We start from the raw sequence: 14352 nt of genomic DNA on the forward strand, positions 1-14352 counted from the left end.
AGCAGTACTAATTCCCCTCCATCAGTCTAGGATAGTCCTCCAGGTGACTCCACAGCTTTGGGTTCAAGCTCAGTTTAAAAATATAAGCATTTGCTTTCTAGGCAAGCTGAGATGGTTATAGGTCCAGTCTGAAGTGCTCCTTCCTTCTCTTGTTGATGAAAAAAGCAGCAAAAGTCCCTCTTGGCATGCAGTATGCATATACCAGAATCCACACAATCTGAAGAGAAAGGTGCACATTAGTTCTTCACAGCCATGTGCCATGCCAGGGGCTGCTCATTTACTGACACCTGGGCAGTGGCACAGAGAATGCAAAGGATTAATGCAGACAGGGAAGGGCTGGGTAGAACAGGTAATGGGATAAAAAGGCCTTTGGAGGTGAAGAAGGAATGAGCCTTCCCTCTCTCATCTTTCACAGGAATGTTTCCTCCTTGTTACAAGAGAGCACCTTTTAAAGGGTGTTTTTATATAGCTCCTGCTTCAGTACTGTCCCAATTCTGTCTGGGGCTTCCCAGTTCTGCAGAGCTATCACTACACCAATTGCTTTCATTCCATATAGACAGGGGCAAAGAACCAGCCCAGCCAAGAGCCACATCCATATCTTGCCAAGGATTATAGCAGGCCAGCACACAGAACTGACAGACAGGCACTGCAAAGGCTTCCAGTCTCAGCACATCTCAGAGCTCTGAAGACCACATAAAGGTGTCAGGACTCACCTAAGCTCCCTGGCCAAGCTCTTCACTTCCTTTCCTTCCCTGAGAGTCAGATGCCTAAAGAGGCACAGCCCATATTCTGTGTTTATAGCTGGAAGTGCAGAGATTAAGAGCTTTCACTATTTACAATAAACCCAAGGCAGGGTCCAGTTTTCACCTCTCTGCTGGCACCGAGTTACGCACTGGTGTGTAACCTCACAAAGCTGAAGGTAAGCACACACTGCATTTGCTTTCAGGAGAAAGCAGGGGGAGAAAGAGGCAAGACATCCTTCATCCTTTTGCAGGGCATTGTGTTTCCTAGACAACAATTTTAAACTGCAGAGAGGAACAAAATGTCCTAATGGCACAATTCTTCCTTCCTTCCTCTTCTCCTGCTAGGAAACTACTCACCTCCTTGCTTCAACATAAAGGAAAAAGGAAGGGGAAAAAAGAAAGGATCAACAACAACAGCAGCATGTGGTAAGAATGGACAGACCCTCACACAACACACATGTAACACCCTCCTCCTACCACAGTGCTTTGTTTATTTCCCATGGCAGATCTTTACACCTCCCCCCCCCAGATCTGTTTCCCATGGCTCTGCACCTTCTGAAGACTTGAATGAATGTGAACAAAACAACAACACCAGGGAACAACCCTTGTGCCTCATGCAGTTCAGAAGTCCTAACACAGCCTTCTTCCAGCTCATGAACTAAAGCTTTGGTTGTGAACATAAATGGAAATGAATCAAACTGTCTCTTCTTGTTTACTGCACTGTTGGGAGACCTTGCTCTGAAGTGTTTTGTGTAGGGCAGCAATTTGCACTATGTAGCTTCCTTCTCACACCAACTGGTATCAAAAACTGCATCTGGACGGGCATTTGTTTATTAAATAACAGAATGAAAGCACAGAAGCTGTGAACTTGAGATCTGAAGATAAAACTGGGGCTTGAAATAAAAGGCTGAGTACAAAGGCAGAGACTGAGACCCACACAAAAACTGCAGCATGGATGAAAGACTTCAGTGGAAAAAGGACCAGTGTGTGAAAAGCCCTCGGAAGAAGAGCTGAGGCGTTAGAGAAGCGCAGGGAATAAAAACAAGAGACACAATTACTGTCCAGATGAGGAAAGGCAAAGGACTTGGGCTGCTTTGCAGTCCAAAGGTAGGACTGCAGCTCTTGTTAGGCATCCTGGAAGAAGATAGGTTGGGAGCAGCAGTGCTGTAGCTGGAGCAATGTGGAGCACAGCACAGGCACCCTGAGCACATTTCCGGGCTCTGGCCAGGAGGCACGGGGCTGTATCCAAGGCTGCAGCAATTACACTGCTCAGTTGTTATGGGCAACTACTGTGGCATGGATGATGTCAAGAAGATTTAATAGTTGTGTGGCTGCAAATGCAGCCTACATCTAAAAGAATTCAAAATCATGAGCCTCACACTGTCTTGTGGCAATCAGTGCTGCTGCCTGCCTTGGTATATGCTGAGTGGGCCTGGAGCAGAGCTTCTGGCACCTTTCACAGGTATTAATTCCACTTCAGAAACACACAGAAAATTAAAAAGTCAGGGGAAGATGAGGAAGAACAAGATATCAGCACATTTAATTTAAGCAGGTTTTGGCACTGTTCCTAAAATACTCCCTGCCTTTCCCTGCAGTGTCTGGCTTCTGGCAAAAATTGGAAGACAGCCTACATTACACCTGAGGAATTCTGATCCTCAGGCATATCTGACAGCAGAGCTGCATTATCTGACTGGAGCCAGAGGACAGGGCTCTCATCTTCTGAGTGACAGGTGTCTGTGCTGCAGCAGTGCTCTGAGCACATCTTCTGTTCCAGGAGTGCTAGCTCTTCATCACACACATCTCTCAGAGCAGAGAGGTTGCTTTCAGCCACATTTGGGACTGCTGCTTTCAGCTGGACTCATTTGATTTTTTGGCATTTTAAAATAATCCTCAGCACATCAAATTTATTACTGAGCTTACACAGCAGGTTCATTTGGTTCTTCATCAGCATATGCATGTTGAAGTTCTTCACTCTGGAAATGAAGATGGGTTCTACCTTAAAGGGGATGAAATAAAGATCTGCAGTGTTTAAAAACAAAACACACACAAAAATATGGAGCAATCCCCCTTAACACCAAGTAATACTCTGCTAGCAAGAATAAACCATGGACTTGCCTCAGAAACCAAATTGAGCTGTAAAACATATTTGTGTGTACCAATGGGGACAGGCTGAGAGAGTTGGGGCTGTTCAGCCTGGAGAATGAAGGTTCCAGGGAAACCTTAGAGCAGCCTTCCAGTACCTCAAGGGGGCTACAAGAGAGTTGGGGAGGGACATTTTACAAGGGCTTGTAGGGACAGAATGAGAGAGCTCTTCACAGAGAGAATTGTTGGCCATTGGAATGGGCTGCCCAGGGAGGTGGTGGAGTCACCATCCCTGGAAGTGTTCAAGAGGGGACTAGATGTGGCACTTGGTGCCATGGTTTAGTAGTCATGAGGTCTTGGGTGACAGGTTGGACTTGATGATCCTTGAGGTCTCTTCCAACCTTATTGATTCTATGATACTATGAGGGGGAATCTTGAGGGGACATTTAGACTGGAGATTAGAAAGAAATTCTTTCCAGTGAGGGTGGTAAGATAAAGGAACAAGTTGTCCAGGTAGACTGTGGATGTCCCCTCCCTGGAGGTGTTCAAGGCCAGCTTGGATGAGGCCTTGAGCAACCTGGGCTAGTGGGAGGTGCCCCTGCCCATGACAGGGGGGTTGGAACTTGATGATATTTAAGGCCCCTTCCAACCCAAACCATTCTATTCTAGGGATCTCTTGCCCTCACTTTTAATCCCCATTCAGAAAGGAAGGGAAAAAGCCTTCAGGAAGTCAGGAGAAAAGACCAGGACTTCAGAACACCACGATCTCCCATAATGTCCTTTTGCAGGACACTTTCTTAGCAAACCTGTAAAAGGTCTCTTACGATACTGTGCATGCTACTGTCCAGCTATTTGATACATTCTTCCTGCCTTGTACAATGTAGAATGTCATAGGAGAAAGATGAACCAAAGACAGTGGCCCACAGTGGATGTGTCCCCAGTGTGTGCTGCCAGGGCTGCAGCTCTGCTGGTGCTTTCAGACCCTACACAGAACACAGCCCTGCAGAGAATGGGAGCTGCGTCATCTCTTATAGTCATCAACAGCAGATTAGCATGTCATGTCATTAACAAGAGAATAAACAGATAATTATCCTCATTGGGATGTTACCTCCATGGTAATACAGCAGCCTGATCTAAAACCTCCTCCAAAAACACCAGCACCCAGAAGCTCAGGTTCAGAACAGAGAACACACAAATGAGAAGTCCAGAGAGCAAGTCGAAGAGCTGATGTGAAAATCTAAGTACCTTCAAACTCACTCACACTGCTGTAGTCACCTTTTAGAGCAGATCTGAGTTGAGGTGATTATCTAACAGGTACTTTGCACTAATGAACAAACCCACTTCTTGATGCTGGAAGTCTACAAACAAAACAGCAAGAAGGCCACACATGCAGAGCAACGGCGAGGCAGCAAATACGACCTGGCAGACAAAGCTTGCAGTGTGGCGGAGACAGGGACACCAAAAAGGAGAGCCAAGAATGTTCTCTTACCAGAGCCAGCTGAGAGCTTGGCATGTAGAATGTTCTCCACTGGTCTCAAACTACCTGTCCCAGTCCTGGCTGGGATGCAGAGCAAGCACCAGTTCACTTTTTTTGAGTGAGAAAGATGTTTAAAATCAGGTGGCTGCTGAAACATGGCAGGAAAACAAGTGACCAGCAGCCTGCTCCCTAAAGAGCTCAAAACCATTTTACTTTTGAGAAGTAGTAACATGTGCCAAGTTTACAGTCTCCTGTCAGCCACAGCAGACATGTCTTTTTGGCTTCTACAGCAGCTGTTCATGAGGATCCCTCTCTCTTCTTTTCCTTTGAAGCTTAAAGCATAGCAAGATAGCAAGAGACAGATTGCCCCTCCATCAAGTATCTAGACTTATCTGGGACTTTTAAAAGCAGATCTAGAAATGCTGTCCTGCAGCACTACCTACAAAGACATCCAACTGCCCAAGAAATGCACACACTTCTCAGAAAAACTGGACTCAGAAGGTTTTCTTACCTTTATGGGTGAGGTCAGGCTCTCAAATGGAGCCAAGCTAAGTGTCTAAGGGATCTTAAACCTCCAGAAAGACACAGCAGATGTGACAGCATATACTTCACCTGTGCTGGTTCAGGATGGTATCCCAGTGCCAGCCTGCAAAGGACTTACCCACTCATACAAGCATGTACACCCCTAGGAATGTGAAGGGGACACAACTCTCCATTTTGATACTAAGCATGGGTTGTATCATCACATCATAACCCCAAATGGTGAGTTTTGATCCAAAATAATGAAAGACAATGACAAGGACTCAACATTTATCTTGAGCACGACCCTTCTCAGGAAACATACCTGACACTTCTCCTTGAGGTCCATGACTAAGTGGTTCTGTAAGCATGTCCAGCAAAAGGGGACTGCTCCTCAAGGGAGAATGTCTCCTAGATAGAGATCAGCTTGGGTGCACTTATCACATCACCATCTGTAGAAACAGAAGAGGAAGCAGTCAATCTCCCCATATCACTCCATCTCCCCACATCTCTCCCTTTAGGACAAGAAAGTGATGGAATTCACAACATTCAAATTACAGGATTGGTCTTGAAAAGGAGAACTGAGGAGCTCATAGTACATCAACTCTCCCCTTGCTTAGACTGAATCCCATTAACCTAAGTTCCCCCAAAATCTGGCAGCAGTAGATGAATCCCTGCAGCTCTCTGCAGCTCAGAGTTAGAGTATTATTGCAGCCCCAACACACTTTTGGGCAGGCCTCCAAAACAAGCTGACAAAGCACTGGATTCCACCAGGTGTTGGAGCATGCTGTCACCCATGGCTATTTGTCTTGCTATTCTTATCTACCAGGAGCTTTGTCCAGCTAATCTCTAATGGGGCCTATAGTAATGATTCCTCCATTTGCTGAACAGCACATCCACTCTTTGACAGGGCTGGGCTGAGCTTGTATCTGACCACCATTAAGTAGGCCAGAAGTCATAAAGTTGATTCCAGATTACCAGGGAACCAAAGAAACAAGGAAGCAGCTAAATCTGCAAATCAATCCAGACCACCCACACTTTTCCCAGATACAACAGGATTGGCTTTTGCCAGCTGGGTTTTACTACCCTGGTCTATACAATCCTGCCTTCTTCAAAGAAGAAGGATTCTGGAGATCCCATCCTAGAGGCAGTCAAGTACAGCACTGTGCTCTCCATGATGCTACTTCAGTTCAAGGAAAACAAAAGACATCCCAAGCTTCTCAGAAATCCACTGCTGCCCCACACTGAAGAGTTAGATGTCAGTATTTCATCTCTTGCAGACACATCCTGCACCTGCATTCCAGGAAGCAGCAAGCACTCAGTATTCAGACTGTTGGTTACCCAAGAACTGCCTGCAGCACTGCAACCAGCACCTGCAAGTGCCATTTTGGGGCTGATGGCTGGCTGGCATGAGCCACAACTCTGGACTCTGCCCTACTTTTCTGTTCTGTGACCCCTGTCAGTGTGCACACACCATGGGGAATGAAGCTATTTTCAGCCAGTTCCTATCCCTGCCAGGCCAATTAGCAACTGCAAAGAGAGGATCAGACAAAGTTACTGGAGCGAAGCTGACAAAGAGGGCTGGGAGTGGGAAGGAGGAAAATCTACTGCTGAATGCCTGCATGCAGCAGCTTAGATAGATCCTCAGCATCTCTCCTTCAACTTGAGAGTGACTTCATATAAGGGAAGAGCAAGAGGAGCTGATTTTAAGGGGAGAACAGTCACTAACAATAAAAGGGATAAGAAATGAATCCACAATTCTTCCTTTTACTCCCCCTTGACAGAAGATTTATTAGCAGGTCTGCTGAAGGATTTATGCATTGGGCTCTCACTTGTTCAAACCAAAGTTAAGCCTGAATTTATCTCTGGATCTGCACTTCAAAAGCATAATTATCTGTGACACAAATGGGTAACCGGGAAGCCAAAGTCACAAAGGCAGAAGAAAAAACCATCCAGGACTGTCTGTGCTAATCCCAGAGAGCCCCAGTCATTAGCAGTGCTGGGTGGCTCTGGCTGGAGGGCAGGGGCCATGCAGGGAGGCAGCTGGGCAGGGGCAGGATTTGCAGCAGTGCCCTCAGAGACATTCTGCTTTAGGCAGCAAATTGAAATGTGATCCCGAGTCCAAAACACACCGCTCCTTAAAGTTCAAGGCACGGCACCCACATACATACCACCCCGAAGTCCTTCAGTGCTAGGAGGCATGACACACAACAAGGGTGTTACAAAGATGAGATACAGGTTAGGAAGAGTGAAAACTCCCTCGCTGGAGAAAGTCAAAAGCTTGGACAGGACGGGAAGGGGCTTGCAGAAGTAGTCAGTGGTGCTTGCAGTGCTACTTCATCACCATCCATCCTCAGGGCTTCTCCAAAATTGGAACAAACTGGCCTGACAGCAGTTTAATTCCACTCACATCCCCAATTTATGGTGCCAACAATGGTCAGATTGTAAACATTTCCAACACAGAAAGCAAAGAGGCCACTTCTGTCCTGTGCCAGTCTGGATGTTTGAAGCAGAATGTTGGATTTTTTTTATTTTTTTCAGAGGGGAACTACACTTGAGAGAAGGTTTTCATTTAGAACCAAGAATTCCAGACACAGCTAATCCTAAATAGGTCAGAATGTCGTAGGATAACTAAAAGCAAAAGCAAAGGCAGGCTATGATCATAAACCATCCTCCCTCAGTTCCTGCACCAGGACTGGAACTGGAGCCACACAAGGGTAATTTCTGTGCCTTCTTTCAAACACATAAGTTAGCAAAATCAGAAGTCTGCAAGAGTACTGCAAGAATTATGCCACACCAACTAACAACCTCCACATGCATCACAGAGGGCTTGCAAACACTCAGAGAACAGCTTCACACGATGAAGCTGAAGCCGTTGGTGAATCCTGCAGGCAACGTGCAGATCTGCAGAGCTGTGCAGCCAGCCCCTCCACCCCACAACAAGATCCTTGAGTGCCCCCTTCCCAGACACTTCTGTTTCAGAGACTCCAGTTGTGCCACAAGGTCCTTGTGTGCTCCAGACTCTTCCTTTTCAGGGACTCCTGTAATTGCCACCACCAGATGTGTCTCTCCATCACCCCTACCCAGCAGCTGGGACTCGCCACGCTCTGGATGCATCCTGGGAGTTTTGTGCGCTGTTATTTTTTCCACACCAGAGTATCTGCCTTCTTCTGTCCTCCCAGTTATCTCTCTCTGTCTACCCAGGCAATTAGTCACTCATGTGTCAACATGTCAAACTCTGCCAGATAGCAGGACAGAAATGAAGTGGGGCTGCTTTGCTGGAACACGTTAGTGGGCAGCCACAATCAGAGATGCTTGAAGCTGTGGTTGCTCTAATCAGACCCCAGAGGCTCCAAGTGCAGCCAGTTTACCCCTTTCACCTGCCCAGCATACTCCATCCTGCTCATGCCTAAGCAGGCCATGAAACTTGGAAATGGCTGGACAATGGTTCAAGTGCCATCATGCCGTGTTCAGCCTGAGAAATACTCTCAAATCATTAGGTAGAGTGAAGCCCAACATGAGGTTCACCAAATAACTCAATCCAGCACATGCATCTCTAACAGCAAGACAACTTTCCTGAAGTCCTATATCCCAAACTCAGCCCATCATTAGCCCATAGCTATGGGAAGAGGTCTGCAGTGCAACAGGAAGGGACCCTCAAAGGTCATCTTGTCCAACCCCCTGGCAGTCAGCAGGGACACCTCCAACTAGATCAGGCTGCCCAGAGCCACATCAAGGCTGATCTTGAATGTCTCTGGGGACAGGCATTCAACTGCATTCCTGGGCAACCTGTTCAGTGTCTCACCACTCTCATTGTGCCAAATTTTCTCCTGATGTCCAACCTAAATCTACCCTGCTCCAGTTTCAAACCATTGCCCCTTGTCCTATCACCACAGGCCCTTCTAAACACTCCCTCCCCAGCCTTACCCTTCAGATATTGAAATGTAGCTATAAGGTCTCCCTGGAGCCTTCTCTTCTCCAGGCTAAACAGCTCCAATTCTTTCAGTCTGTCCCCATAGGAGAGGTGCTCCAGCCCTCTGATCATCTTTGTGGCGCTCCTCTGGACCCATTCCTTCAGGTCCATGTCTCTCTTGTGTTGGGGGCCCCAGAACTGGACACAGTACTCCACTTGAGGTCTTAACAGAGCAGAGTTGCAGAAACACCTCTCTCAACCCGCTGGCCACCTTTCTTTTCATTCAGCTGAGGACACCACTGGCCTTTAGGGCTGCAAGTGCACGTTGTTGACTCATACCCAGCTTCCCATTCATCAGCACCCTTTTTGGTTTCTGTTGAAGCCAGTGCTGGGCTTGCATTGTGTCTCTGATACCCTGACCTTCTCCAATCTGAAAAATACATTCCCACCAGCCCAAACACATTCCTGCTTGGAAGTGCCCTGGAGAGGAGTAAGTCTTGTAGTTTGTATCAAGAAGTGTTGGAAACATCCTTCTGAACAGCAGAAGCAGAGCTTTACAAGGGGACCATTCAACTACCTCATCACCTTTCAACTAACACTGTCTTATGCAGTCAGTGTATTTACTTGGAGCCATGGTTTAGTAGTCATGAGGTGTTGGGTGACAGGTTGGACTTGATGATCTTTGAGGTCTTTTCCAACCTTATTGATTCTATGATGATTCTATGATATAGATAATAAACAGTGTGCTTTGAGATCCTCCTTTGAAATCCCAAGATTTCAGCAACCTCAGGAGATGAGTATGAGGTATCAGTGCTGAAATTTAACAGGACACTATACAGCATGACACATTATGTACACAACTGCTGAAACAACTAACAAACAGGAAAGATCAGATAACTACACAACCCCTAGACACTGGCAAAGAAAAAAATGTGTTTCAGAAGCTGCAAGTCTTTAGGGAGAAAAAGAAATCAACCTAATGATATTGTTTTCCCTCAAGTGTTCAATCACTGATGCCTTCATGTTATTTAGTGAGAACTCCCAGCCTAGATTAGTCTGTGAAAAAAATAATGCTGGGGAGACTGAACATTTCTTGCTGCCAAAACTGAATTCCTCAAGAACAGAAGCCTGATCTGTCACCCAGAATAGAAACACGGGGGAACAGATAATGACCCAAAAAAGCTGCTGCCTTGGAGAAAATGGCTGAGATTAGAGCTGATTGTTTTGCTATCAGCAGAACCATACACTCTTCCTACTCGTGAGGAGCTGATGTCTGCCTGATAATTTGCAACATGGGCACATTTGCTGATGTATGGGCTTCCAAAGGTGCATCAAATGATACTGTCAATTGCTTTGAGACCCACTGAGAGCTCAGAGTAATTACTGCAAGGAAGCTGGCAGCCACACTTCTTGGCTTCCATATCTGCTTGTGAAAAAACCTTGTCAAAATTCGGGCCAGCTAAACATTCTCTGATTGAATAACCTGAAATTAGGATAGACATAGGCTTATCTGCTCCAGAGAGAAACTGTGAAGCAAATTTATTGCTGTCTGGAAAATAAGTGAGATCTCCTGAACTAATGCTCTGTATGTTCTAAGTATTAGCAAGTCAGCAGTGGTCAAACAGCTCATTTGTGCATGGCTGTGAAGAATCAGGAGTGTATTTCACACAGGCTCAGCTTGCCTTGCCAAATGACAGGGATTAGAGAGAGGAATCTACTCTACCTTGAATGAGGAACAGGATGAAACTTGAAATGAACTCAACATCTGTCTTCCAACTGACAAGTGTGCCTTTTGGAGGTGAAATTAGTTTTTTACTTGCTGAGAGTTGTCCAGTAAGAACTATCTCTGAATCCTCCTTTCTTCAGCACAGGACTTGTTAGAAAGGACAATGAATGATTAGAACAAAAGCTGAGCAACAAGGAGGGAGAAGGGGAGTAGGAAATAGCTTTAGCTCACATGTAAGAGTCAGACCATTGGTTGACTGGCAAGATTAAGACTGGTAAAACAAGTGAAAGAACACATTTTTGTCTTAATTTTGTTCTTGTGAGTTTGGAAGTAATTGATGGATATGTGCTGAAGAATGAGCAAACTAGTTTAGACTACCTCACTGTTTCCACAGAAGCTGGTTCTCTTTCTGATTAAGGTACAGTAAACCTGAAAGATCTTTGCTCTTTGTCATTTTTCCTCACTTAGTTCTTTTAAAAAAGAAAAAAAAAAGGTGTTTGGGAATTGCTTTACCTTTTCTGATACAGAAAGAAACCACTTGGAAGGGCTGGATCAAAGTGAGAAGTGTAACAAAAGCCCCAATTCTGAAAACTGTAAGAGCCCCTCCAGCTTCTGCAGAGCAAGAAGACCTCATCTGCTTTGTGGCACAATGCCCTGAATGACAACTAAAACAATTTTACTGCAAATGTATGCCAGAATTCACTGCAAAAGTGACAGCTGTCAGTCATCATGGTATTGGACTTCATGATCTTTGAGGTCTCTTCCAACCTTGGTGATTCTCTGTGTGTGTGTGGTTATTATGGTAATCAGGATTGTGCAATTACCTCCATTTAAAAATACTACCATGAAATGCAAGAAAACCACACAATGGATTTTAGTTCTGTTGTCCAAACTAAAACAAAAAAGCCTGTGCTGGATTTATAGGACTTTCCAGCAAATCAATTTTTGCTGGCATACTCTGACTCACAGGTAAAAGTGCAGCTTTTTCTCTAATTCCAGTTTGTGACTAAGGACACAGTTTATACTAAAACTAGGTTAAAACACCAACGTTTGCCATTTGGAGCTATTTAACAGCCATCGTGGTGCTGGGAAGGCGTTTTCTGGGGGTCCCCTGTAGCAGCACAGTACCTGAAGGCCATTAACAGAACACACAGCTCATTCACAGCAAAGCACAGCCCATGCCTAGAAAAGACACCCATCCACACATCAGAGTCTGTGTTTTGCTACTCTCACAACAAGCTCCATGAAAGTTTTATGATGAACATTTGTATCATTTGTGTCCAGAAATAGGGCAATGAGCTGACTCACTCTACTGTGAAAGGAAAACAGAGGAGCTCTTGGTAGCTCTTTAAGAACTTCTTTGCAGCTCTTCAAGAATTTCTTTCCACTATTCACTCAAAAGTTTCCTGGACAGAGATCCAAAGTGCCCTATTTGGTGTACCAACAGTCCCATACGTTATTACAGATGTTAACAATAATGAATCCAGCTCCCTGCAGGCCTAAGGGCTGGACAACACTGCCCAAGCCCTTGCAGGACTCTTTGTCCAGCCCTGCAGAAAGCCTTTTCTGGCTATGGTTCCTGACCCTGCTCATAGCCAGTCCCACCTAGCCACAGGGGCATATAAACTCTCACAAAGCACCTCTCTTTCAGGGCTTCATTTCTACCTGAAGCAGCTTGGTTTCTGTAGTGCTTGCTGTGGCTTCCAGAAGCTAGCTTGGCTAGGACCCAAGCCAAAGCAAGGATGGCCACAAAGACAGAGAGACTTTAACAGACAGAGCTGTAATATGAAGGAAGGAGGTTTGTTTTCGTGGTTGTACTTGTAGTAGCAATAGTGACTTGTTTTGTGACCTAGACTAAAATCTCTGATATCTTAATCCTCTCATCAGGTAAAAAAATGTTGGCAATGTGTTTATTTAAAAGGTCAGGGCTAAGAAGAATATTATGTAAAGTGTTTTGACGTGCTTGAGTAAAAGGCAACAACAAAATATAGAGCCCTGAAGTACAAACATCTTGTGTAAAACCAACACAGTGTAGCTATTTATGTGTATGCCTGTATTAAGCTGGCTTTGTAGAGAGTCAATCTAGTTTGCTTGCCAGGTTGTTCAAATTTTGCTATATTTGAGCAAGCCCTGTAGTTTAATGCAGAACAGCAGCTGTTAAGGAGGTGTATATATAGGAACATGCTTTTCTAAGCAACCTAAACAGTTTCATAGCGCTCACTCACTACTATCCTAGTGTATCACATCATGTAGGAGCTCTCTGTTCAACTAGGAACTTCACTCTAAAATTGCTGGGGGAAATAAGGAGATTTTAGACAACCATCCTCTAGCAACTTCCTTTCCTCAGGAAAGGTGAAAAATCTCTATTACTGATAGCTGCCTCAAGAACATGAATAGGTGTTCACCCTCCTCTGCCATTACCTTTGTAACTTTTAAGACTGACAAGACTAACAAAGAAACTTTCCTTTTGCACAAGGTGTCCTGTGAAAACTCTTATGAGTCTTGAATGCTTAACTCAAGCTATATCCACCCCTGTCTGTGGGCTTTCCCTTCCTCTCCAGATATCTTTAAGGTAGATAGAATCAGCTAACACAAACTTCTTGTCCTTTATTGAATGGGTTTTACCTGGGATTTGTAGGCCTTTTCTTATCAATTCTGAGATGCCCCTATTCTGGGAGGAGAAAGCTCCCAAACAGACAAACGGCAGTGATGTATCGGAGAACTACATGGACCACAGCTTCTGGAAACAAATCAAGTGGATGTCTGAGGCAAAAAGCGTACTATGAAGTTCTGCTGATCAGCAGGCTGCCATGAGGTAGGAGCGGGAGTGAAGCACAATGAAACAACCGGTTGAGTCGAGGCTGCTATCCCAGCTTGTAAGGGATCAAGGCAAACTTGTGAAAGCGCTTTAGTCCGAATTTGGGACCATCGCTAAACCCCTTAGGATGAGCACAAACCTGTGGCGCAACCCACAGCTGCTGGAGCACCCCGCTTTGGGCTGCACTGCAGAGGCTCGGCCCGGCCCCCACTTCCCAGCCTCTCTGGGACTTCGGGGAGCTTCCGCGGCCGGTTCCCGGGGGGATGCTCTGCGGCGCTGCGAGGCGGAGCCTGTCCCTCCCTGCGGGAGAAGCGGCTAACACGTGCGGGAGCGCCTTTTCTGGGCCTTTTTTCATTTCCTCTCCCTCATGACCCGCTAGGTAACGAGGTGCCAAGGGAGGAGGGGATGTGAAGGGAACGGCGCTGCGCAGGACCTCCGGCTCAGGGACAGAGGGAGGGCAGCGCGGCGGGATCGCCGCCGGCTCTGCCTCGGGCCTCCCCCGCTATGGCGGGACAGCCTCCAGCCGGGGTAGCCCCTCCTGGCCCCGCTCCTCGACGGGACGCAGCACGGCCGCGCCCCGCCGCCTCTCGGCCCGTACTCACCAGCCGCGCCGGGCAATTTCGGCGGGGAAGCCGCTCACCCACCGGGCTTCCCCCCGCGCCGCCGAGGCCGCCATCAGGGTCACTGGCAAGCGGGACGCCACGGCGCAGGGAACCCACAGTGGCGCTTCGGGGCGGCCTCAAGAAGCCGGCGTCTGGTTGGTGAGATTCCGCGCGGCCACCCGTACGCCGCGCGGTGATTGGTTTGGCCGCAGTGGCGCGCGAAGCTAGCCATCCGCCCTGGCGGCGGGTCGGGGCTCGCCCTGAGGGCGCGGAGCTCGCTCAGGCTGCCCTGAGCGGTGGCTGCTCGGCCCCGGCGGCAGCGCTGAGGCGGGCGGCGGCGGCGGCGGACACAGCGGCCGGCCCCACGACTGCCGGGATGACATCAGAGAGATGGTACTGAGAGGCAGTGAAGTGACTCGGGGGTGACGAGGACGCACGATAGGGTGGAGAGGGGTCAAGAGAGGCCTGTGGC

At 47.0% G+C, this 14352-nt stretch overlaps 1 protein-coding gene across 1 annotated transcript in view; it reads right to left on the reverse strand.

Annotated features, from left to right (window-relative positions):
* Window positions 1-13987, reverse strand: part of TMEM94 (transmembrane protein 94) — a 58468-nt gene extending 44481 nt beyond the window's left edge. The window contains exons 1-2 of the mRNA XM_054170329.1: window positions 13881-13987; window positions 5147-5273 (exon numbers count right to left, since the gene is read on the reverse strand). Coding sequence (XP_054026304.1) covers window positions 5147-5170 — 24 coding nt within the window. The 5' untranslated portion in view covers window positions 5171-5273; window positions 13881-13987. The remainder of the gene's footprint in view (window positions 1-5146; window positions 5274-13880) is intronic.
* Window positions 13988-14352: the final 365 nt, after the last annotated feature.

This window comes from Dryobates pubescens, chromosome 20 (genome assembly GCF_014839835.1).
Source record: "Dryobates pubescens isolate bDryPub1 chromosome 20, bDryPub1.pri, whole genome shotgun sequence".
NCBI classification, from domain to species: domain Eukaryota; kingdom Metazoa; phylum Chordata; class Aves; order Piciformes; family Picidae; genus Dryobates; species Dryobates pubescens.